The sequence below is a fragment of the Mesocricetus auratus genome, unplaced genomic scaffold, assembly GCF_017639785.1.
Source record: "Mesocricetus auratus isolate SY011 unplaced genomic scaffold, BCM_Maur_2.0 Super-Scaffold_100044, whole genome shotgun sequence".
NCBI classification, from domain to species: domain Eukaryota; kingdom Metazoa; phylum Chordata; class Mammalia; order Rodentia; family Cricetidae; genus Mesocricetus; species Mesocricetus auratus.
The window spans coordinates 4,019,226-4,044,967 of NW_024429221.1; the positions used below are offsets into that span (position 1 = coordinate 4,019,226).

The 25,742-nt window shown below is 38.1% G+C and overlaps 1 protein-coding gene across 4 annotated transcripts in view; it reads right to left on the reverse strand.

Moving 5' to 3' along the window:
- Positions 1-4,569: 4,569 nt before the first annotated feature.
- Positions 4,570-25,742, reverse strand: part of Naalad2 (N-acetylated alpha-linked acidic dipeptidase 2) — a 45,332-nt gene continuing 24,159 nt past the window's right edge. For 3 of the 4 annotated variants that reach the window (XM_013123551.3, XM_040735268.1, XM_040735270.1), the window contains 7 exons: positions 25,031-25,098; positions 19,600-19,691; positions 17,707-17,797; positions 14,096-14,360; positions 10,993-11,074; positions 9,460-9,552; positions 4,570-6,759 (listed from right to left, as the gene is read on the reverse strand). In XM_013123551.3, the coding sequence (XP_012979005.2) occupies positions 6,570-6,759; positions 9,460-9,552; positions 10,993-11,074; positions 14,096-14,360; positions 17,707-17,797; positions 19,600-19,691; positions 25,031-25,098 (881 nt within the window). In that variant the 3' untranslated portion in view covers positions 4,570-6,569. The remainder of the gene's footprint in view (positions 6,760-9,459; positions 9,553-10,992; positions 11,075-14,095; positions 14,361-17,706; positions 17,798-19,599; positions 19,692-25,030; positions 25,099-25,742) is intronic. The other variant, XM_040735269.1, reaches the window with a different exon arrangement.

Sequence of the window (25,742 nt, forward strand, 5' to 3'; positions counted from 1 at the left end):
ACTGCAGTAGGCAGGAGAGCAGTGCGCTTAAATGGAATAGAAGTGTTATCAGGCAACATCACTTGTATTCAGTCATGTAAAATAGGTTCTTGTGGAAAGTTAGCAAAAATACCCCATCACAAGGGAGTAACATTTTCTAACAGCAGGGCAAAGCCTGTTCTCACAGTTTTATACTAGTTAATAAATTGTCTTCCCCAACAGGTTTCCCAAGGGTTTTTCTTTTTATCTATCCAAGGAGTGAGAGGCCCATGTGGATTAACTCTTAAAGGAAAGGACAATGGTAAGTCTGTTCTTTACCAAAAAGCCAGAACCAGAAATAAGACTCAGGTCCATTCTTTGAGAATTCATGCATGCATACAACATGTTTTGATCAAGTATACACACACACAACTAAACCCTCTCCCCAACCTCTCTACCACTGTTCCCTATAAATTTCATGTTTGGGGGTTTGTTTGTTTTTGTTTCCCTTTTAAAACCACTGTATTCACTTAGTGCTGTGACTGTGTATTGAATGTGTGGGGATAGGGCCTCTATCTATGGAGCATGGGTAGCCTCTCAGTGGTTGCATTCTCAAAGAAAACTGACCTCTTTTCCCACCTTCCTTCAGCAGTTCAATTGCCAGTAGCTTCTCAGGCGTGGGAGTTGTGAGTATTATGGGGGGAGGGGGATTGCAAGAGTTGACTAAAAACAAATGATAAAAAAATAAATATAAAAGTAACCATGCTTGGGATCTTGGGAGAGTTGTCTCAGAAGTCAAGAGCTCACTGATCTTTCAGAGACCAGAATTCAGTAATTTGATCCCCAACACCATATAGTGACATGACTGTCTAACTCCAGTTCTAGGGGATCCATTGCCCTCTAGTGACCTCAGTGGGCAGTAGGCACACATGTAGTACACACACCTACATACATGCAAAACACCCATACACATAAATTTAGAAAAATCGCCATGGGTTCCCAGGAGCAATTATCCTTATCCTTCTCTTATGCTTCACAACAAACTTGTACGGCCACTTTCCTCCTTTTCATATGGTATTTTAAACCTCAAGAATCCATTGTGATACCTCTGTACCTATTACTGTTTCTCATTTGCCCAAAACTGATTATGATGGAGGGGTCCTCTAGCTTATTAACAGTTTCATATACTCTTGAGAGTCATGTGCTGATCACAGTGCATGCAACATAATCCCTTACTCTGTCATTAATGATCAGCAGTTTACTAAAAATAACAAAATAACCAATTAGGAATAATAAGTTGGAAATTTTTCTTCTTGTCCCAATGTCACATTGATAATCACAGATGCTGTGTCAAAGCCATGTTTGTCAAGAAAGCTACTAACAGAAGTACTTCTCAGAAATATCGAAAATTTTGTCCTTTATCACCTTTAGAAATGATTTAGAAATAATGTACTATGGCTTTGAGTTTAGAAATATATATTTCATTCACTTGGAAGTGGGGAAAAGTAAGTGGGGACAGCTCTTCACTGCCTCCTGCTTCAGTCTGATTTTAGACAACTTCCCAAACTCAAGGACTGAGAAGAAGCCACTGTGAGGCCAAACTGGGATCTATTAAGGTGTGACCTAGATTTTTTATTTTTTCCAGTATTTTTTATTTAAATTAGAAACAAGCTTGTTTCACACATCAATCCCAGCTCCCTCTCCTCTTCCCCCACCACGCCACAGTCCCTCCCCCACCCCCAGCCCCGTACCCAATCCCCACTCCGCTCTCCAGGGAGGGTGAGGCTCTCCATGTGTGATCTCCAAAATCTGTCATATCATTCAGGGCAGGGCCTAAGCCCTCTCCCATGTGTCCAAGGTGAGAGAGCATTCCTCCATGTGGAATGGGCTCCCAAAGTCCATTTGTATGCCAGGGATAAATACTGATCTTATTGCCAGAGGCCCCAAAAATTGTCAAGGCCTCTGCACTGACACCCAAATTTAGGGGTTCTGGATCAGTCCTATGCTAGCCTCTCAGCCTTCAGTCTGGGTTCCATGAGCTCCTCCTTGTTCAGGTCAGCTGTCTCTGGGTTTCACCAATCTGGTCTTGACCCCTTTGCTCGTCACTCCTCCCACTGTGCAACTGGATTCCAGGAGTCCAGTTCAGTGTTTAGCTGTGGGTGTCTGCCTCTGCTTCCATCAGCCACTGGATGAAGGCTCTAGGATTGCATATATCATTATTGGGGAAGGGTTTTTAAGGTGGCCTCTCCACTATTGTTTAGATTATCAGTTGGTATCATCCTTGTAGATCTCTGGAAATCTTATTAGCGCCTGATCTCTCCTCAAACCTATAATGACTCCCTCTATTATAGTATCTCTCAACATGCTCTCCTCTATCCTTTCCCTGACTCAACTTTCCTGCTCCCTCGTGTCCTTCTCTCCACCCTTTTTCTCCCCCTCTCCTTTTCCTGGCTCCCTCTCTCCAACCCCATGCTCTCAATATGCTCAGGAGATCCTGTCCCATTCTCCTTCTCCGGGGTATAATGCATATCTCTCTTAGAGTCCTTCCTGTTTCCCATACTCTCTGGCAGTGGGATTGTAGGCTGGCAATCCCCTGCCCCATATCTAAAATACATATATGGCTATTACAAATAATGCCATTATGAACTTAGTGGAACAGTCATCCTTGTTGTTTGAATGTGCATCTTTACGGTATATGCCTAAGAGTGAAATTGCTGGATCTTGTGGTAGGTTTATTCCCATTGTCCTGAGGAATCTCCATACTGATTTCCAAAGTGGCTGCACAAGTTGGCACTCCTACCAGCAGTGGAGGAGTGTTCCCCTCTCCCTATATCCTCTCCAGCATAAATTGTCATTGGTGTTTTTGATTTTAGCCATTCTGACAGGAGTAAGATGGTATCTCAGAGTTTTTTTGATTTGCATTTCCCGGATGGCTAAGGATGTTGAGCACTTTCTCAAGTGCCTCTCAACCATTTTAGACTCCTCTATTGAGAATTCTCTATTTAGTTCTGCAGCCCACTTTTTAATTGGATCCTTTGGTGTTTTGGAGACTTGCTTCTTGAGTTCTTTGTAAATTTTGGAGATCAGCCCTCTGTCAGATGTAGGGTTAGTGAATATCTTTTCCCATTCTGTGGACTGCCTTTTTGACTTGTTGACTGTGTCCTTTACCTTATAGAAGCTTCTTAGTTTCAGGAGGTTCTATTTATTAATTGTCAATCTCACTGTCTGTGCTACTGGTGTTATGTTCAGGAAACGGTCTGCTGTACCAATTCATTCAAGGGTACCTCCCACTTTTTTTTTTTTTTTTTTTTTTTTTTTTTTGGTTTTTCGAGACAGGGTTTCTCTGTGGCTTTGGAGGCTGTCCTGGAACTCACTTTGTAGACCAGGCTGGCCTCGAACTCACAGAGATCCGCCTGCCTCTGCCTCCCAAGTGCTGGGATTAAAGGCGTGCGCCACCAACGCCCGGCTTCCCACTTTCTTTACTAAGAGGTTCAGTGTGGCTGGATTTATGTTGAGGTCTTTGATCCATTTGGACTTAAGTTTTGTGCATGGTGATAGACATGGATCTATCCACATTCTTCTACATGCCAGCATCCAGTTATGCCAGACCATTTGTTGAAGATGCTTTCTTTTTTCCGTTGTATAATTTTAGCTTCTTTGTCAAAAATCAAGTGTTCATAGGTGTGTGGGTTAATATCCAGGTTTTCAATTCGATTCCATTGGTCTATCTTTCTATTTTTGTGCCAATACCAAGCTGTAAGGTGAGATCTTAACACAGATTTAAGCCTAAGTGTTAATAGGTATAAGACCCCAAACTAGACGCTGCTGAGGTCATACCCATCTGCAGGTGTCTTTGTGCCCTCAGAGCTAACAGCTTTACTGCTACAGGGAACTGACAGAAGTTTATAGCCGTCACACCTAGGGAGTTTCCCAATATGCCTACATAAGCAGACTAGGAATTGACTTCTATGACTAATTCTCTCTTCTCCAAAGAAAGCTTATCAAGCTACTAGTGACACCTGCCTCCCTTTAAGTATAAAAATTAATACCCTTCCCCTTTCCTTTCCCACTAGAAAATCAGAACTTATGGGCTCTTATCAGCTACAAGGCACAGAAGAGCCCTGCTATGTCTTGTAGGCCTAAACTCTTGTCAGAATCCCCAACCTCATGTCTCTTGCTTGGCACTAATAATTCTGTTAGCAAATCTCTTACCCGCAAGGACAGTCTGCTTTAGTGTCCGTCTTGAACTGCAAATTCTAGACATCCTGGAGGAAAGGATGGAACACACCCAAGCATGAGTGAGGCTTCCATGGGGCTAAGTAGTGTTAAGCATCTAAGCAAGTAGTCACATAATATTTTGGTGGCATCTGGTTACATCGTACAGAGTAGCGAAGAAATTTGTGCTTTTGTTTTGCTTTCAATTTCTGTAGCTAGTACTGGGTGGGTCCTAAGGGTACACTGGAAAGATTATAGGCTGATATAGCAAAATCACAGGTCACCAGGATTTTGGGAATCACAATAAAGTTTAAATATGTTTTCACTGTAAACACTTTCTTATAGTCTTGTGCACTCCTTGGAATATTGTAGGCTTATAAGTGGGAAAGAAATAAATTTAAACTCAAAAGTCATTTATTAGCCTAAATTTATACATGGCTCATTACCATTGTAACATGCTTAATTAAAATATCTGTATAAAAATATCCATGCAGGAAAACTTCACAGCAAATTTTAAGTGTGTTGTTGAAAATAATTCTTCAGGACTTCAACCAGACTGTGACATGAGGGGCTGGCTCCGCAAGGGTTGTGTTTGTCTAACATCCACTCATTAGACTGTCTTGTTGGCCAAGAGCGAAGATCATCTTTCCTTCTGATCAAGCTGAACTGTTGCTTATTATTTTAGCCAGTGTGCTTATATAAGGTTAATATTTGAAAATATTTTTTTTTGGTTTTTACGAGACAAGGTTTCTCTGTGTTGTTTTGGAGGCTGTCAGTCCAGCACAGCCTCGAACTCACAGAGATCCGCCTGCCTCTGCCTCCCGAGTGCTGGGATTAAAGGTGTGCGCCACCACCACCCGGCAATATTTGAAAATATTTTTATTCCTTGATAATTTCATGCATGTACATAAAATATTTTGAACGTATTCCCCACCAATTCCCTTATCATTCTCCCATTCCCTCCAGAACCTAACTTCCCAACACCTTCTACTACTTTCACGTCATTTTTTTTAATACACTGAATTTAATTAGGTTTGTGTTCATGCAAGCGGTTGTGGGTCCAATGACTAGACCATGGGCAACTTACCAGTGGCTATAGCCTGAAAAACTGGCTTCCCCTCTCCTAGTCATTAACTGCCAATAGCTCTTCCTTTACAGAATGGACCTCATGAGTCCCTCCCCTAACAGTTATGAACTCCTGTGCTTGATCTTGTGTAGATAACCCACAGCTGTGCATTCATGTGTGCAACAGTAATGTCCAGAAGATCATTTCATAGCATTCCTTCCCATCTTCCGGCTTGTGTGTTCTATGCACACACACTCTCCCTTGATGCTCCCTGAGGCTATGGGAGGAGACTGTTCTAATTTTTTATTTCAACTTGATGAAGTAGCTAAACAACCAAACTTACTTGATGTGTGAGTGCACGTGTGCCTGTATATATATGTACGTATTCATGTATGTGTGTGTAGTACTGAGGGAAAAACTTGGTTCTTGAACAAATAAGGCAAAAGTCCTAACATTGAGCCAAGTTTGCCTCCTTTTTACTGAATGAAACTTCAAAGGTGTTTACCTGCAATCCCAAGGTTCTGCCTAAAGCCTTGTAATGCTGTTGAACTTAAAGAAATTAGATGGAGAGCTGGGGTGACTATTTCCTCATTTGTTAGACGTACGTGTTTATTCAGCAGAGCTGAAGTTACCAAAGCACCATTGGTACTTTGTTTTCCTTGATCTCTTACAAGGGATGGTGTGCCATTTCTGCTTGTTTCCCCGATTTCTATTTTTTTGTAGGACTTCCCCTTCATTATCAAATATATTTCAGCATCATTTTCAACAAAATATAGACATTTAAGCAACAGCTTGATGAGATTTGGTAAATGAATACAGCTTTGTAACTAACGCTGAGCTGGAGGTATGGAAAATAACATTGATCCCAGAATCCTTCCCCTTAAAAAAGATAGATAGTACTGTCAATTAGTTGGACTGTATGGACTCATTAATGCCCAACTTATTACTCAGCAGGCTCTGCCAATAATGCTGGTTGGTTAGCAGTTCTTTTATTTTCAGCAGTATCGCACCGTGTGTGCACCACAGTGAATTCGATTATCTGCCCATGAACATGTGGGTTGCTTCCAGTTTCACTTTCACTGAATATTCATGCAAGAGTTAAAAAAAAAACCACAAAGCATACAGGTAAATCAGGTGGAAGTACGAAACGGGACATGAAACCTGGTTTTGGATGATCCTGGCTTTGTGAATCATCAGAGAAAAAGATGTATCTTGTCTTTAGACTTTCAGCAGTACCTTCAGCGGTGAGTCTATTTGAGTGTATTTGGGCGAGACCTCCCTCCAGCAGTTTCATGCTCTAACACTCTGCAGCACTGTCAGTGATGAAACTTCATAACACATCTCTCAGTGTCCCTGCGGCTGCTTGAATCATGAAAGCTGCAATAGAAATATGCTTCTTCACTTCTGCCCAGGCCAAGTGAGGGTCTGCTCTATTTTCAATGTCAAACATGGCATCATAAATCCCAGGGAAAGATTCTCCAGCATATTTGTTGTGGCTACTTGGAGCAAAGATGATATGCCTAAACAAAAAAGTCTATTTTTAAAACAAATGAAAAATTGCAGATGTCATAGATACATTTATCTAAGAAGTTGTTGGGCAAAGTATATGTCTGCAATATGTCATACGGTCATTCTAAAAAATCTCTACAATAATACAGTAAAATTATTCTAGAACACTGCAGCAGACTGAAAAAGCAATATGAATTACTTTTAGTATTCAAATGTCTAAATATTCAATTAATAGTTCAAATGTATTTTTAAAAGATAATGGGTCTGTAGGACATTTTGCTATATTTTCATCAAGTTTTAAAATGTGTTGTCTTTTTTTTGCCCTAAATCCCAGGGCCTGATTATTACTATTTAGATATTACTATTTATAATGTTCAAATACAGCACAAGGGCATCTTAAGGAAGCATATCTCATAAAGGACGAGAGAAGCTCATCTAACAAATCTCAACAATAAGTCATTAAAACTATAAATTAAAACCAAACAATGACATACTATACAGGAGACTAAAGTGCTAAAATCTTCTATGCTGATGTCAACAGATAGATTCTTGAAAAAAACTTGCAAAATAACATATGGCTCCATTTATATAAATATAAATGTTTCTGTATCTAAGGACACACACACACACACATATATATATATAAATAGTACATGAATATTGTAAGCAGACTGTCATAAATATGTGTGTATACATGTAAACATGAATATAAAGTCGACATTTATGCATACATACATGCATACATACATACACATTACACAAGTGTGTTAACACTTCACACAATGTTGAGTTTCCCTGAGAAGATTAGCAGATCTAGATGTGCAATTGAGGAGGGGACTGATGAAATAGAACTGTCTCTAGACTACACGCCTATGAGAACATTTAAAAAAGCACAGATGTTTTCATTATAAAAAGTAGTTCTAAAGGATCAATAGACTAATAACTTTCAAGAAAAACTAGAATTGTCGATATTTCTTGCTTGTTATACACACACACACACATATCACATATATCCATAACTGATATCTCCAATTTGTTTCTATGAATAAATTATAAATATAGCTCAATTCCAGAGTACCTTCCTCTTTAAGCTTAATCTTCAGATGCCTTAAACCTACAGGCCTCAGTGGTAAGCAGCTAAAATCTCCATTTGTAGCTGAGAAAGCCAAGGCTTAGAGAAATAATTTCCCAGTGGAAGATCTGTGCTCTAGAAGTTCTGTTCATGTTAGTCCTAATCACTAACATTTAGAAAGGTGATAGCTTTGTAAAGTAGCATTTATTATGCTAATTCAGACAGCCAAATCTAGTGACATGCTAACATCACAGAGCACTGAAATGCACTCAGTCCTACATCTGCATGAACATGAATGAAGAGTTTTCTGACTTTTAATGCTAGGTTCATCTTAATTTCCATCAAAGAACCATTTAAAATAGTTTTTAGATTTATTTGCATTGTTATGTACATAAATACTTTGCCTAGGTGTGTGTATGTGAGCCACACTCATGCCTGCTGTCTGCAGGGTTCAGAAGAGACTGGCCGGTCCCTGAGGTTACAGATGGCTGTGAGCCAATATGTAAGTGCTGAGAATCAAACCTGAACCCTCTTCAAGAGCAACAAGTGCCCTTAATCACTAAGCCATCTGCAAGGAAGCCTTTTTTAAAGGACCTTGAGAAAATGGACTTTGGGGGCAGATAGTTCTAAGATACTAAAAGAAAATATGACATAGATGCTAAACAAGAAAATAACCTGAGACACAACAATAATTCTTTCAGTGGAAATGGCAGCTATGTTAACAACTTATATTATTATGTGGAATGAAACTAAATTTAACAAATGTAGTAAGCTAACCTTATTTTACTTGGAAAGAAAGATCAGGTCAGATGAGAACATTACAGGATTAAAGATTTGAGATAATTATAAAAGTGTAACGTGTAGTCTTCCTGCCAGCCACCTGGGTCCTGTAGCTTTCTCAGCCCCCAAATAATACAGGAGACACTCTATTAATTATGAAGCTATTTGTAGCTTGTTTTGCTTTTTATTGGCTAGTTCTGGCTTAATTATTAATCTATAATTACTAATATATATTTTTATAAGGTCTTATCTTATTGAGTACTTAGCCTCATGTGTCCTCTCCAAGCGATTATGTGGTGATGACTCTTTACTCTTGACTGTATTTCCCAGAATCCTCTGTGACTCCTAGTCCCACTTATCTTTTATCTCTATTGGCCAACTGTGCTTTATTTATCAAGATATACACAGAAGGCCTTCCCCCATCACAAAGGAAACTTTCTAATAATTACACCTTTAAATAAAATAGAATGACTTGTTCATGGAGCAGTAAGTTCTCCATCACTGAGTCTGAAACAGACTGAATACTTACCCGAGAGCGTGCAGGAAGGAGTCATTAGACTTTGACTGCATGTGCTCTAAGATCCCTTTCTAACTCTGGCTGGAATATTGTGTTTCTCAGTTTGGCACACCATAAAGTATTAATTGGTATTAAATGTATTTCTCTGATATTACACATTATACCATTACTGGACACATAATCTTACCCATGTTACATTTAGCAATTATATTACCTTTAGTATATTTAGTATGTTGTCATCTTCCACTCCTGTGATGGCATTAGTTTAAACAACCTTTGACATACTTCTTTGAGTTTAGCGACGTGTTTGGTGCCCTCTGTGGAACACCCATCTTGACTTACCTGTAGAACTGCCTCCCAGGTAAACCAAGAGGATCTATGAATGCTCTTTCCAAAAGCATCAGTTGGTCATTCATAATTCTCACTGCAATAGGACTTGGAGGATAAGAAACACATCATTAAAATCTCTACTAGTAGGTAACAATATTAAATACAGATGATGCGTGGGAAATAAAATAATCAATAGACCATTAACAGAAATACTGTTAACACAGTAAAATGTTACGCAGCAAGCAGCTGCATCAAGTGGGTCATCTTACTAGCATTTATTTTTTGTTTGTTTGTTTGTTTGTTTTTTGAGACAGGGTTTCTCTGCATTGTTTTGGAGGCTATCGGTCCAGCCCAGCCTCGAACCCACAGAGATCCGCTTGCCTCTGCCTCCCGAGTGCTGGGATTAAAGGCATGTGCCACCACCGCCCGGCTTACTAGCATTTATAATAGACATAGAAGGCTACTCAGAAGTGGTTTGTTTTGTTTTACAAGGTCACAGAGTAGTCAAAAAGAAGTGAAAGATAGTCTTTACTTCTCTGTAGGATAACCAGGCCTCCCTGAAAGATGGAATAAACTGCCAAGTTATGACACACAGCCCCACTCTGGAAGAAAGAAACAGAATAAAGATAAGCAACAGCAAAGAGTAAAGGTTTCTGAAGCCTGTGAGAAAAACAGGGGCACCTTCCCATGGTAAGCAAGGGAGGTCCTTTCCCATTCACAATCCTTAAACCACTTTTTATGCAGCTGAACTACATATATCTTTGGGCTCTCCCACAATCCAAGGGACAAGAGAGCCTCCTCAAAATGACTGACACAGCCTGCTGATCAAGTCTGGAAAAATTATTCTTTGGTACAATTCATATTTTTGTATAATGCTTTAATAGAATTTAAAAACTATTTGATACCTAAAAGTGACAATAACATAAAAAAATTGCAGAAAAAAATCTATACAAAAAAAGTGGTGGCCGGGCATTGGTGGTGCATGCCTTTAATCCCAGCACTCAGCAGGCAAAGGCAGGTGGATCTCTGTGAGTTCGAGACCAGCCTGGTCTAAAAGAGCTAGTTCCAGGATAGCCTCCAAAGCCACAGAGAAACCCTGTCTTGAATACAAACAAAAAGTGGTAGTTGGGTGAATAGGAGTATTGAGAAGGACTCTACAGAAATATATTCAAAAGCACCCAAGTTTATAGAGTTATAAATTACCAACTGTAACTCTCATCATATAAATTATTAATTTAATGTTAGTGTAAATCATCTACAGTGTCATTAAAAATGGAACTCTGAGAGCCCTGGTTACTATAGAAGAAGCCATGAACTTGAGAATGAAGGAGGGAAGGAGACAACAGAGGAGTTAAGGGAGTAGTTGGAAACGATGTATTAGAGAAAAGACAACTCTAAGTGTGTCTTCCTGCTTTCTAAGAAGCTGGCAATTGTTGCTGATGCTGCTGTCATGCAGACCATGGCTTAAGAAATAATGACTTAGCATTCTACACATGGTTGGGGGAAGACAGTCTACCCTTCTGAGAGTAGACACCTGAAACTTACTTAGTAAGATCAACTTGTGTGAGTCTTCTATGAAAGTCTGAAGCAGCCTCTGAAAAGTTTGTCACAGCAGAAAATAAGGAATCTTTTTAAAAAATAGAAGAAAAAATAATTTAGTTAGTGGTTCACATTTCAGAAGTTCACATTACTGTCCTCTCCCGAATAGGACCAAACAAGTAGGAAAACCACTATTCTAGGGGCCCTTCTTGTGGATTCATGAAAAGTACTGGGGAAAAAAGATTGAAATTTGAAATGTAGCCAAATTGTGTTTTGTAAGTGTCTGTGTGTGTATCCATGTCCGTGTGTGTGTGTGTGAGAGTGTGTGTGTGTGTGTGTGTGTGTGTGTGTGTGTGTGTGTACATGTTTCCTGGTGTCGATGGAGGTCAGAAGAGGGGGTAAGATCTCTTGGAGCTGGAATTACAGGTATTTAATATCCACACATTACAGGGATTTATGACCCATATGACATGAGTCTTGAGATCTGAACTCATGTTCTCATGACAGACCAGTGCTTTTAGCCACTAAATCATCTCTCCAGCACTCTGCTAAATTGGTTCTTGAGAGGATTATCTTTAACAAGTACAGGGAATAAATAATTCCTCAATCAATTATGTACCCAAACCCCAGCATTCATTCATTAAATATATTTATTGAACAATTATGCTATATTAGATACTAGATATTGTATAAATGTTATCTCTTCAATTATTACAGGATTAAAACAATACCAATTCTGTTCTTAAATAATGGCATATTAACATCTTTTTCAAAGGGTGACTTTTGACAAATTGATATATCTACACTGAGATACATAATCAGTATCAGGTTTGGTCTGGTCATACTTTTCTTTATGTCATGTATTTAAAAATATAACTAAATTCTCAGCACATATTGTTTGTTACAAGAACCTATTTCCCATGGTTTGTGTGAACTAAGCAGGACTTGACACACATGCTTGACTTACTGCTTTCATTTGTGTCTGTAGCTCATATCACATGACTCTACTGCATCAACTGTCAAGGAGGTGGGACCTTCAGTATAAATACATTTAGTATTTTCAAAAGTCCTTTTAGACATCAACTTTTCCAAGCTTTGTTGAAAACATGTTCAAAGTAAGTAATCTAATAACAGGTATGATGGAAGCCAAGGGAAGAGTACGTTGAAGAAGGAAATTTAAATTTCAAGTATAATATAGAAATCAAGATAACAACTAAAATATGTCACTAGGATTCATTGACACTAGTCAGTGATGACATCAGAAAGAACATTTCCAGTCAGTAGTAGTGATACTGGAGCACAGTGAATTGTTTAGTGGATGATAAAGAACTGAGAGTATAGACTATGTATTATATCACTAGTTGATTCATTCGCTGATCCATTCACACATCACACCCACATTCCTGGTTAACACATCTTCTGAATAACCATTACTTCATGGCACTAACAGGAACTCTGGTTGTGGAGAAGGTGGAACACAGCAGAGACAAATACTACTGTTGAGATGGAAGAGATATGAGAATATGCCATCTGATGGGCATTCACCAGTAGACACACAGATGTCAAAAACAGCAGAAAATGGCATTAACAGACAAGACTGGCTCATGAGCAGTAAGCAGAGGGAGAAATTAATTTGTCTAAAGGAGGCCCTGCCATGAAGCTTATGTAACTTCTCTCCTGACTGTATCTCAACCTAAACAAATGTAGAAGAGACATTTCACCAAAAGGCATTCAAGATATTTAAGAACGCCCCACGTGCTGCATAGCTGCACACTTGTTAGCATCTGTCTTGAATAGGGTCTTGTCTTCTCCAGTTTCATCTCTTCATTCCCTTCATCATGCAGAGGTACTTTCTTCTTTCCTTCTTTTATTTTTTTATTTTTTTTCAGTCAGTCTTGCTATGTAGCCTAGGGTGGCCTAAAACTTGTGATCCTCCTGCTTCAACCTTCTAAATGCTGGGGTTATGGGTATAGACCAGCACACCTACCTGGCTCTTCGTTTTTTTTCCGTTTTGTGTCTGGATTGAAACACCTATGTGTGGGCTGGCAAGATGGGTCAGTGGGCAAAGGCACTTGCTGCCATGCTTGACTCAATGTCTGAGAGTCACATAGTAGAAGGAGAGAACCAACTCTCACAAACTATATACTCTGACCTCCACATTTACATGGAAGCACACAACATCTACCCCCCACATACTCTATAAATGCAATTTTTAATTTAAAATAATATACCTACTATTCTCCATAACTTCACAAAGATTACATATCCTTATGTAATAATCAAAATAACATTCAAATGTGAATAATGACCAACGCCAGCCCTGTTCTCTGTTCTTAGTTATTCTTTTTGCCCCTCTAATAACTTGTCATCTGTATTTGTATTCTTCTTTTTCACATTAAGTTTCAAGCTCTTTGAAAACATTAATGAATATCACTTATTAATAATATACTTGGTACACAGTAGACATTCAATACAAATTTGATTACTTTGGTATATACTAAGAATATATCTCTGGAAGTTAGGAAAGTATCAATCACTACTGTTCTATGTGTTCCCTAATAATCTCCCCAATAGGGAAGTGTGGTTTACTCGTTCATGGCTTAAGAAATTGGCAATGCAAAAGCTAAAGAGTGTTCTAAAGGTCACAGACACTGAGTGGAAGAGAGAATATATGAGTTGGGCCAACTGCTCCCAGATCCAGTGTTTAATTTTACAGCATTATGCTGTGTTTCCCCCTATTTTATAGAAGACACCATGGTATGGAGATGCAGTCATAAAAGGAAAGACTGACTACATGCAAAATATCCTTCATGTACACAAATACTGATGAATATATTCATCAATGATAATATGTATTAGAATTTGTGACTATAATTTTTAATATTTTGGGAATATTGGTAAGTTTTAACAGGGGAAAAGATTATGAGGTTTGTGGCACTGTTTCATAAGTAATAGATTGATCATAGACATTTCAGACTAAATAAGACCCCTAAGTCAGTATTGATTTAATGTCTTTATCAGGAAGAATTAATAAACGAGTGGGGATTTATTCTAGAATGCACTGACCAGGAGAAAGAAAGTTTACATTAAAGTCTATAAAATATCTTACCAAATGACACTCCATGGTTTCTCAGTTGCTGTTCATGTTTCTTAGATAAATTGAAGATACTTGCTGCATACGTTTTCAAGGCTTTTGCATAGTCTTGAATGTTGAAAGGAATGATAACAGAGTCTGCAAGCTCATACACCAATGCTCCTCGTAACTGAGCCACAGAAAGCTGTTTTTTAAATGTGGGGTCATAAAAGTTCTCTACTAATTCAAATGTCTCATAGATGGTATGGTATACAGGATAGCTACTGTATTTATCTGTTTTCTAAAATGGAAAAGGAGTTGAAAAATAAGCATTACATGTTCAATTTATAATATTTCAATCATAGAAATGATTAAAGGAAATACATGACAGCCCTTATTTCATCAAGTAAGCAAATAAATTTAAAATACAATTAAAACCCTACAGCCATGCTGGGCAGAGGAAGATGGATCTCTGTGAGTTTGAGACCAGCCGGGTCTACAAGAGCAATTTCCAGGATAGCCTCCAAAGTCACAGAGAAACCCTGTCTCAGAAATAAAAACCAAAAAACAAGACAAAACCCTATTGCCAAAATGCTCAAGGATTTAAATTTTTATATTCCTGTCTTCATTTTATGATCCATGTAAACTCTGTTCAACCTTTTGGTTCTGATAGCTAAAGAAATATGTATTCAAATCAGCACAATTCAAAATTATGGATTGTGTATGAAAAGTTCTGGGTAGTTTAGTGTCTACAGTTAGTGTCTCTAACCAAGCATTGTTCAACCAAGGGCTATTAACCCTTCATAATATTTTGTCAGTATCTGTAATGAACAATTTGCCACATGCTACTACCATGTAGAAACAGTTTGAGATCTTTGGTCTGTATACCCTAATTTTGTTTTTGCCATCTGCTATCTTCTCATAGGACTATCATGCTTACTACTCTGGATCACTAAAAGCAATCCAGCCTCAGTCTCCCTTCTTCTAGTCGTGTGTTTCTAATGTACTGTGTTCTTGAATATTAGACAACTTTTTTTTAAACTGGTGACAGAGTGTAATAAATAAACAGAGTGATAAAGAGCTGAGTGACACTTTTCATGTGCAGCTGATCCGTGAAGTTAGGAAGAACCAATTTAATTTCAATATCATTGAACGTACATATATCAACTAAGCTATAACAATATAAACAACACACATATTTGTATGCTCTGTGTATTCTATACAGTGAAAATACGTGAGACCCATAAAAGATTATTTTTTACTACAGTATGTAATTTACCGGAGAGGTAAAGAACTCAAGCACAGATGTTTAGTGTCACATGACATTTTAAATATATACTCAAAACAATCACACCACACCACCTCAGGGCAGAGTTGTAGAATTATTTTCGTAGTCTGTTGTGCTCTATAGTCAATTTTACATAGCTATAACTTAATGTAATATATTTACATTTACTTGTATTTCATTGTATTGTAAATGGTACCATGTATAATTCTATACATAACAGACACATTTAAATTTATTTTTGGCATTATTTTTATACATTTCATAGCAATAAAAGGTTAAAACAGACTCATCTGCATATATTTTATGTAGGAGATATCTAGCTTTTAAAGTTTTTTTGATATTTCTAGAGTATGTACTTTGTAATCTTTTTCAAATTGTAGAAAAATCTCAAAGATATTTACATCTAAATGGACCCATACCATTTAAACCCGTGTTGTTTGATGGTCAGCTGTAATAAAAATGAATACTGATATACAGTATACAATACTCATTCATTTAATTTACAATATTCTGGAGCTACCTTTGCTTCTTTATCATTGGCTGTTTTCAGGATAGTCAAATTGGCAACCAAAATGCATTATGTTCAAGCAAGATATTGTTGTATTGTATTTTGGGTTTGAAATTGATTAAAAGATGCAAAGAAGACAAGTCTACTAATATTTGGCATATCAAATAACCTAAGACATGCTCAAGGTAACACAGCACATACTCATTGTGTATAAGTACGTGCAAGTCATCAGAATGGTTGAATAACATGATAAAAACTAGCCAGCACAGAATAGGAAATGGGAAACTTGTTAATTTGCCACTATGTGAGTGAAAATGAATATTATCAAGACAAATACCACATGAACTTACTTATTTGGATCACAAAAGTAGAACTGCTGCAGAATATTTAACTATGTAAAGATGTATTGCATTTGTTTATGCTGCATTTGTTTAACTATGTAAAGATGAGTTGCACTTGTCACCTTGCCTGCCTAAGGCACCAGATTGGTCTAACAAAAAGCTGAATGGACAATAAATGAAAAAGCGAGAGAAACTTGCTCCATTTTCTACCCAGAGACCTTGCCTCATGACTGACAGAAATAGGAATATGTGGGAGGATAACTGATGCCACACAACCCTAGCCCAGCATGCCCTGCGACAAAAACGTTTCCTCTAAGAAAAAATCACATACAGAGTCTACACAACCAGACTACAAAATATAGTTTTATTTATTTACTTGTGTTTTATTTCATTTCAGTGAGAGTCTAACCCAGACTGATCTTGAACTCTCAAGGAAGACCTTGCATTTGTGTTCCCCCTAGTTTCACTCCGAGTACTGGGTTTATAGGGATGTACTACCACATGCCATTTTAGGAAAAGGAACCCAGACTTTATGCATCCTAGGCAAGCACTCTATCAACTGAGCTACATCCCCAGAACAAAATTAGATTTTTCCAACAAATTCTGTTTTGAGAAAAGGATGCAGTTGACAAACTATGCATCCAGCATTTCTACATGAACTACCATTTCAATGAAACACCTTGGTAGTAATGCATTCACAGAACAGCCCCATCCTGTCATAGTGTATCTACAAAGAAGCAGTCTGTCTGCATCCCTGAATTATTCTAGGGTCTCAGGCCAACCTACTGCCTGATGCCATACAATTCAATTATAGTTCATATTAATGAAACATTGTTATGGTTTGGACCTGGAATAACCCCCGTCCAAGGATGTATACAAAGACTGGTAAGATCAAGCTTATATTCCCAGTGTGGTGCTCTTAAAGGCAGTAGAACAATTTTAGGAAATGTTACAGGAAAATGGATGGAGCTTGAGTTCATCATATTAAGCAAAGTAAGTCATACAGAGAATAATAAATGTGGTATGTTTTCTCTGTTTACAGAATCTACATATCTAAATTTAAACAGAAGACATGAGAGTAGATGGAGGACTATTTGAAAAAGGACAAAAACTATAGGAGGAAGTATGAGAGGGTGGAGAAAGTACAAGGGGAAGAAAAGCATCATTAAAGTTCATTGTATACATATATGAAAATGCCACAATGAAACACACTATTTCATAACCAAAAGCAAATACCCCCAGAAAGAAGTATTGGGAAATTCCCTTGAAGAGAAAAGGGTAACATAAGCCTTCTCATCTCTCTCTGCTTTTTGGCTGCCCTAAAGTAAACAGTTTTCCTCACCACAGCCTCCCACAATGATGTGCTGACTTACCACAACCCCACAAGAACTGGGACAAGTATTACAGCCCGAGACCTTTGAAATCATGAATCCAAATAACCTGTGTATCTTGTTACAGTAATGAAGAGTGAACCAATATACTGCACATGAAAAATCACTAAATGGCTTACCTTGTTCTTAGTGTAGCGAGTTCTGCCTGAAGCAATTCCAAGCCTTTGAAAATAAGCCTCAAAATCACTTCCAGATCCCAGTTTATTGATTCTAGATATAAAATATTAATAAATAAATATAAACACGCATAACATAATAAATAGTATGAAGTTAACGAGATGGGAAAATGGATCCTGTTCCAAGAGTAGCTAAGAATTTGCATACCAAATTGTTATAGGAATAAAAACAGCTAAACAATCTTCAGTCTATTCTATTATTTTTAGAATATTAATGTGACAATCTACATTGAATATGACCCCAGTTTGTCAGTACTACAGAACACTTCAACCTAATGTTTTTTAATGAAAAGAAGTATTTGAACCACTTAGTGAGCCATTTTCATAGGCCACCTCAGGCTGCTTATACCAAGAGCCTGTTATTTGCTGAATAAGCATATGAAAATTTATAATGGAAAAACACATTTAAAGTTTTGCAAGATTAATTTGGGGGCCAGCAAGATGGCTTAGTAGATAATGACTCTTGCCAACAAGCTTGACAAACTGAGTTTGATCTTGGGACCCACATGAAAAAAGGAGGGCATATGAATGAGGACCCCCCCCACACACACGCACACACACATGTCAACATAAATATCATCCTTCTCCAGGGTATAGCCCAACAAAACTAAGCCTATATGCCCAGATCTCATCACAAAAAATACAAATAAAATTATGCAATAGCAAGGCAGTAAACCCCGCACACAAAATAATTCATCAGTTCTAGATAAATGTCTGCCAATGATAATTACCTAGATGAACACCAGAATGCAATTTAAAAGAAAAATTATAACCATCATCAAAATTTCAAAAGGTTTAAAGAAGACAAAAAGAAGCATCTCAATGAACTTTAAGAGGATAAGTATCTGAGTGATGCCCCAGAAAACACACATGTAAGGTTGCTAGAAATGATGAAGACCATCTATGATTTGAAAACAGAATTCAATAAAGAGAAACATTCAAGAGGACTCAAGCTGAAATGAAGATGGCATTGAAAAAAAAAAACCACAATAGCCCTAACTAGAAAACTCAAAGGAAAGCTTTACAAGGAGACTTTACTCAAGTAGAAAATAGAAGATCAGAACTCAAAGATAAAATAGAGAATTTACATGTAACTATCTTTTAAAGGAGCATACAAGAAATGTGAAATACTATAAAAACAAAAGCTAACCCTTCAAATTACAGGAATAGATGAGGCAGGACAATCCCAGTTCAAGTTAGGTACATAGACCAGATCTTCATCAAAACTATAGAAGAAAGCTTCTCAAACTATGAAGCAACCAAATGCCAAATATTGACAAGATCAGAAAAGAAAATTCCCATGATAAATTATAGTAAAAAACTAAACATACTTAACAAAGAAAGATTATTAAAAGCTATAAGAGGAAAACCACAAGTCACACATAAAGGAAAAGGAAAATCCATCAGCTAATTTCTCAGTGGAAAATTTTAAAGCTGGAATAGCTTGGAGTAATGTATTTTAAGTCCTAACAGACCACAATAGCCAATCTAGACTGATCTATCCAATAAAACTAGCCATAATAGTTGACAGAATAAAAAAAATCTCCCATGATATAAACAGATACACACACACACACACACGCACACACACACACACACACACACACACACACACACACACACACACACACACACACACACACAGAGGTATTTGGGTACCCACAGAATCCAGAAGAGAGTATTGGAGTTGTTTATAAGTGGCTATGAGTCGCATGCCATGAATTCTGGGAACTGAACTTCTAGTAAATCAGCTATTAGAGAATTGCATGAAGAAGCAAGGAAAAGGGGGAAATCCATATTTATCCCAGGGTAGAAAAAATGTATACAATAATTTACCGAGGATAGTCTTTATTTTCAGGTGAAGGGTCTTTTGCCAGCCAGCTTTCATAAAGTGATTTACTTTCAAAACCATCATCAGGGCTGGAGATCTAGAAAAACAAACAGTGAACATCAGCAACTGAAGTGAATGTATAACCAGTGTAATCCCATCTGCACAGTAGTATCAATTTCCAATGATATCTGTATGTGCATGCGTATGCTATGTTCAAGTTACCTAAAAATAGTATATTTTTAAACTTATTTTGTTGTTGTTGTTGTTTTTTTGTTTTTTGTTTTTTGTTTTTTGTTTTGTTTTTTACGATTTTACGAGACAGGGTTTCTCTGTATTGTTTTCGAGGCTGCCGGTCCTTGAGACAGGGTTTCTCTGTGGCTTTGGAAGCTGTCCTAGAACTAACTCTTGTAGACCAGGCTGGTTTTGAACTCACAGAGATCAGCCTGCCTCTGACTCTACCTCCCGAGTGCTGGGATTAAAGGCATGTGCCACCAATACCCAGCTACTGATAACATTTTAAATTAAAGTTTTAAATTATTTCAGGTAAAGATACTGGAGAAAATGTAGATATATTTTCTTTAATATAAATTGCCTTTATCCAAGCAGATGGATCCTACTTTTGCTGGGAAAGAAGTCAGTGGTAGTGAGTAAAGTTATTTATATTCTAAAGTAACATATAAGACAGGCTGGATTTTCATGTGAGGAAATGGGAACCATTATACACTAATACAATCATTATGGAAATCAGTGTGGCGCTGTCAAAAAGCTATCAATATAGAGACCCTTGCACATTTGTGTTCATTGCTGTCCTCTTCACAATAGCTAGGAAATGGAATCAAACTATATGGCCATCAAATGAATAATAAGTAATGAAAATGTGGCACATTTCCACAATGTAATTCTATTTAGCACCAAAGGAACATGAAATTCATAGAAAGATGGGTAGAATTGGGAGTAACAATTACTAGAAGTAACTGAGGCCCAGAAAGCCAAATACAATATTTTTATTATATATGCATCATGCCTTTTAATTTAACATTGTATTTAACTTGGAATGTATGTAGAGATAAGAACATTATAAAAGGAAAGTGGGGGTTAGGGAATAGTCCTAAAGATGGGTGGATAGTAGAAACCATGTGATATGAACGCGAAAGGGGATATACTAGGAAGGTAAAATTTAAATGAGAAGTGTGAGGAGGATTAGTAATGATGTAAGAAGCCATGTGCAAACCTGTAGTTCTTTAGCTAATTGAAAACTTTTAATGAAAAGAGTTTATGGGTGGGGAGATGTCTGAACAGCTAAAGGCACTTGCCCTGACACTTGTAAGTTGAATACACTCCCCAGAACCCACATAGTAGGAGAGAACTGACTCCTACAAATTCTCTCTCTCCCTCTCTCTCTCTCTCTCTCTCTCTCTCTCTCTCTCTCTCTCTCTCTCTCTCTCTCTCTCTCTTACACACACACACACACACACACACACACATACATATGCACACACACCTTTTTTAAGAATATGGGCTGAGGAACGACTCAGTGGTTAACAAGCACTTGCTTTTCTTGCAGAGGACCCAGGTTCAGTTCCAAAAACCTACCTGGAGGAGACAACCTTCTATAACTCCAATTCCAGGGGATTTGATACCCTCAGCTGGTGTCTGTGGGCACTGCATGCACATGGTGGGCATACAGACACATAGACAAAACACTCCCACACACATAAAATAAAAAATAAACGTTGAGAGAGTTTGGATGGAGACACCTTATTTAAACAAGTTAATAATGCCAACCCCACAAACTATGGACGATCAAACAACAATTGGAGAGCTGAGTTGGGGAAGTTGACAGAAGCTTCCAGCCCTAACTAAGAAGCTGTCTCTAGTCCATATCAATTTACAAAGGAAAAATCTGTTTTTGCCACTGGTGTCTCAGAATGTATATTAAACACATTTAAGGTCAGACCACGTGCCTAGCAAGAAACGGCCAACATAAAATGAATTCAGGAGTATTTTTGTAGATTTTCCCCCCTCATATTGATTTGTTTGGACATTCTTTTTTTTTTTGTCTTATTGGTCTTTTGCTTGTACATATTTTTTTTGTGATTTTGTTTTTATGGGTTTTGTTTTGTGTGTGCATGCTTCTTGTGTTTTTTGTTTGTTGCTAGTGTTGTATTATGTTTTGTTTTGCGTATTGTTTGCTTGCTTATTTGTTTTCTAGAAAGAAAGAGAGAACAAAGTCTTAGAGTTGGGGTGGGAAGGATCTGGGAGTAGTTTGGAAAGAGAAAACTATGATCAGAACATATTCCATGAAAAATAAATTTCAGTTAAAAAAAATCCCAGTGCCAAGAGTAGGATACCTTTATATGGGTTTTTGGCCAGGAAAGCCCAAGACCCCCCCAAACAATACACACTATTCATTACATTCTTATTTGCTGTATTAGTCACTTTTCTATTGAGGTGATAAAGTATCATGATCAAGCCAACTGATAGAAGAAAGATTTCTACAGTTCCAGAAGGTTAAAAGATGATTATGATGGGAAAGCATGGCAGCTGGGGTAGAAGCTGGGGGCTCACATCTTGAACAGAGAAACTAGGAGTAGGCAAGGCCTTAATTTCTCTAAAACCACTGCCAGTAACTGTTGTTGTTTAGTGGCATCAGGAGGGAAATTCACACTATAAAACAGAACTCACATGGGAGGTTTATTGGCAGGGGAGGTACAGAATAGGCCTCTAAGGGAGAGAGCACCAGAAGAGAGACAGGGGAGGGGGGAGGCTTTTATAAGGGGATATTGCACATGCGCACAGTGAGACCTCTACATAGCAGTAGCAGCTGATGACATATTCTATAAGGACATGCACTGGCCAGTATGCAGGCAAGCATAAATGCCTGAATGCTAACAGTAACATGCTTCTTCAGAAAAGCCATACTCCCTAAGCCCCCAAACAGTGCCACCAACTGGGGAACAAGTATTAAATGTCAGAAACTATGAGGAACATTTCTCATTCAAACCAACATGGCTGCCTACCAGAAATAAATGGGAAGGCCCTGTTGCTGACACCATTACACATATTGGTACCAGGACATAAAGAAATCAATCTAGACCTGAACTGGAAGCATCCTCCTTGATGTTTAGTGTGCATAGTGTTAGAAAGTGCTGTGTACAGTGCTAGAGAAGGAAAGTCATCCATATCCTTATGTAGCTGTTAACTCTGAACGGTTCAGCATTAACCCACTGGACAAGATTTACACAATAGTGCAATAGTGGTATGACTGTTATGGGGTTAACTAACAGTTCTATGATTGAATTTGAGGACTACTCCACAGTCTGGAATATACATGACTAGTAAAAGTATTGTCCAAAACCCGTGATTTCTTTTGTTAACTTGACACAGTGCCAAACTACTTTCTAAATATTCATGTTTATGTTTGCGCCCATGGACAAATGCTTCTGTAAACCTTGGTCACAGAAGCTTCTCTCTGTAGGAAATGACAGTGAATACAAAGATTCATAGCTGCTCAAATGTATGAGGATATATGACTGTTGAGTGCTGATCCCTAAACAGGATATTTATACCCACACTCCAGGACTCAGGGAACATTGTGGAACATATCAAAGAATGAATATAAGAGCTGGTTATAAAAAGAAGGTATCTGTGCCGGCTAATTTTATGTCAAAATGACACAAACTAGAGTCATCTGAGAAGAGAGAACCCCAACTAAGAAAAATGTCTCCACAATACTGTCTGTAGGCATCCACACTGCCAGAGAAGCTAGGAAACAAGGAGGATCCTAAGAGAGACATATATGCTCCCGCAAAGAAGGGAATAGGGACAGGATCTCCTGAGCAAATTGGGAACATGGGGAGAGGGGAGAGGGAGTTAGGAGAAAGAGAAGAGGAGAAGAGGAAGGGAGAAGAGGCCATGAGAGAGTAGAAAGATTGAGTCAGGGGTAGAATAGAGGGGAGCGAGAAAAGACATACCATAATAGAGGGAATGATTACAAGTTTAAACAGAAATCTGGCACTAGGGAAACATCCAGAGATCTATAAGGTTGATCCCAACTAACAAATCTAAGCAATAGTGAAGAGGTTACCTTAAATGCCCTTCTCTGACAATGAGATTGATGACTACCTTATATGGCATCCTAGAGCCTTCATCCAGTAGCTGATGGAAGCAGTAGCAAACACTCATAGCTAAACGCTGAGCTGAACTCTGGAATTCAGCTGCAGAGAGGGACGAGTGATGAGCAAAGGGGTCAAGACTAGACTGGAGAAACCCACAGAAACAGTTGATCTGAACAAGGGGGAGCTTATGGATTCCAGAATGATAGCTGGGAAACCAGCACAAGACTGTTCCAGACCCCCTGAATGAGAATGTCAGTTTGGAGGTCTGGTTAATCTATGGGGCCTCTGGTAGTAGATCAGTATTTATCCCTAGTACAAGAATGGACTCTGGGAGCCCACTCCACATAGAGGGATACTCTCTCAGCCTAGACACACATGGGAGGGTCTAGGTCCTGCTCCAAATGATATGACAGACTTTTGAAGATCCCCCATGGAAGACCTCACCTTCCCTGGGGAGCAGAAAGGGGATGGGATAAGGAGTCGGTGTGGGGCAGGGGAGGAGGGGGTGGGAGAGGGAACTGGGATTGACTTGTAAAACAAGCTTGTTTCTAATTTAAATAAAAAGAGGCAAACATGTAAAAAAAAGATTCATTTTATTTTTATTGATGTGATTTTTTTGGTGGTTTGTGTGTGTGTGTGTGTGTGTGTGTGTGTGTGTGTGTGTATTCCCATGCACCATGTGTGTTCAGGCGCCCGAGGAAGTATAAAAGGGTGTCAGATCCCTTGAGCTGAAATTACAGGCAGTTGTAAGACATCTGATGTGGGTGTGTGGTACCAAACTCAGGTTCTCTGGAAGATCAGCTAGTGCTCTTAACCACTGATCTGCCTCTTCAGCACCTCTAAAAGTAAATTCTATACTGGAAGACTACTTAAACTAAGTGTACAGATATTGGGAGTACACTATCTGATTTTACTTTGAGATTCTTTGTGCTTTAGTTCTCAAGAGTATTTAATATAAGTAGTTTAATGTTTATAGTGTTTCTGTATAGTCCCCAGTTGCAGACTTCCTCCCCTTTTGCCATTTGACTACTGTCCATTCTACTCATCATGGTGACGTACAGTGAACTGTCTAGTGAGAAAGACCAATGATTTATGCATTGTCAGGTGTCTGACTTCCTTGGCTTATTTTTAATACCTTATTTCTTAGCATCCTCAAAATTACGTCACATAGTAAACTGTGTATTACAAATTTTGTTTTAATTGCTGCTTATTTGAATCACAAATGTTCTGATATCAATTTAAAAATAAACATAGCTCATTAGACCAGAAATGTGTTATCCATTCATCATTAAATACTAAGCCAGGTGTCCACATTTACCTCTCTTGCCACTTTATACACCAACTGGTAAAGAAGAGGAGTACAGTCAACTCGTAGAGTGTAGTTGCCTGAAGAGTAAACCAAACACAAAAGTCTTATTTCACACTACCAAATTTATATTTATATTTATATTGAATCCATTTATATTTAACTGAAACTTTCTATTTCAAATATAATACAACAGTCTTCAATTCACAATGCTCCTGAGAAGTTAGAGAGGCCGTGATGTATTGTTTAAACTGGCAAAGCAATGGTGGATTCTGGTGGCTGATGTGGCAGCTTCTATCAGTAGACCATCTTTTCAAAGAAAGCATTAAGACTACAAACTCTTTCTCCATTCTTTCATTGGATTCAGTAATTTAGATCAATGTATTAGACATCAATGTATGAGTGATGTAACAGTTGGAGGGACAATAAACAAAAATGCACCAAAAACATCAAGAGATAAATGCAATGTGTCAATTCAAAAAGCAATTCCAGTAAAGTGGGGAAACATTTTACAAGAAAATGTTTTTGGTTTTTTTTTTTTTTTTGAGACAGGGTTTCTCTGTATTGTTTTGGAGGCTGTCCTGGAACTTGCTTTGTAGACCAGGCTGTCCTTGAACTCATAGAGATCTGCCTGCCTCTACCTCCCTAGTCCTGGGATTAAATGCGTGCACCACCAACGCCTGGCATAAGAAAATGTTTTAAAAAATATTTCTATATGAGATAT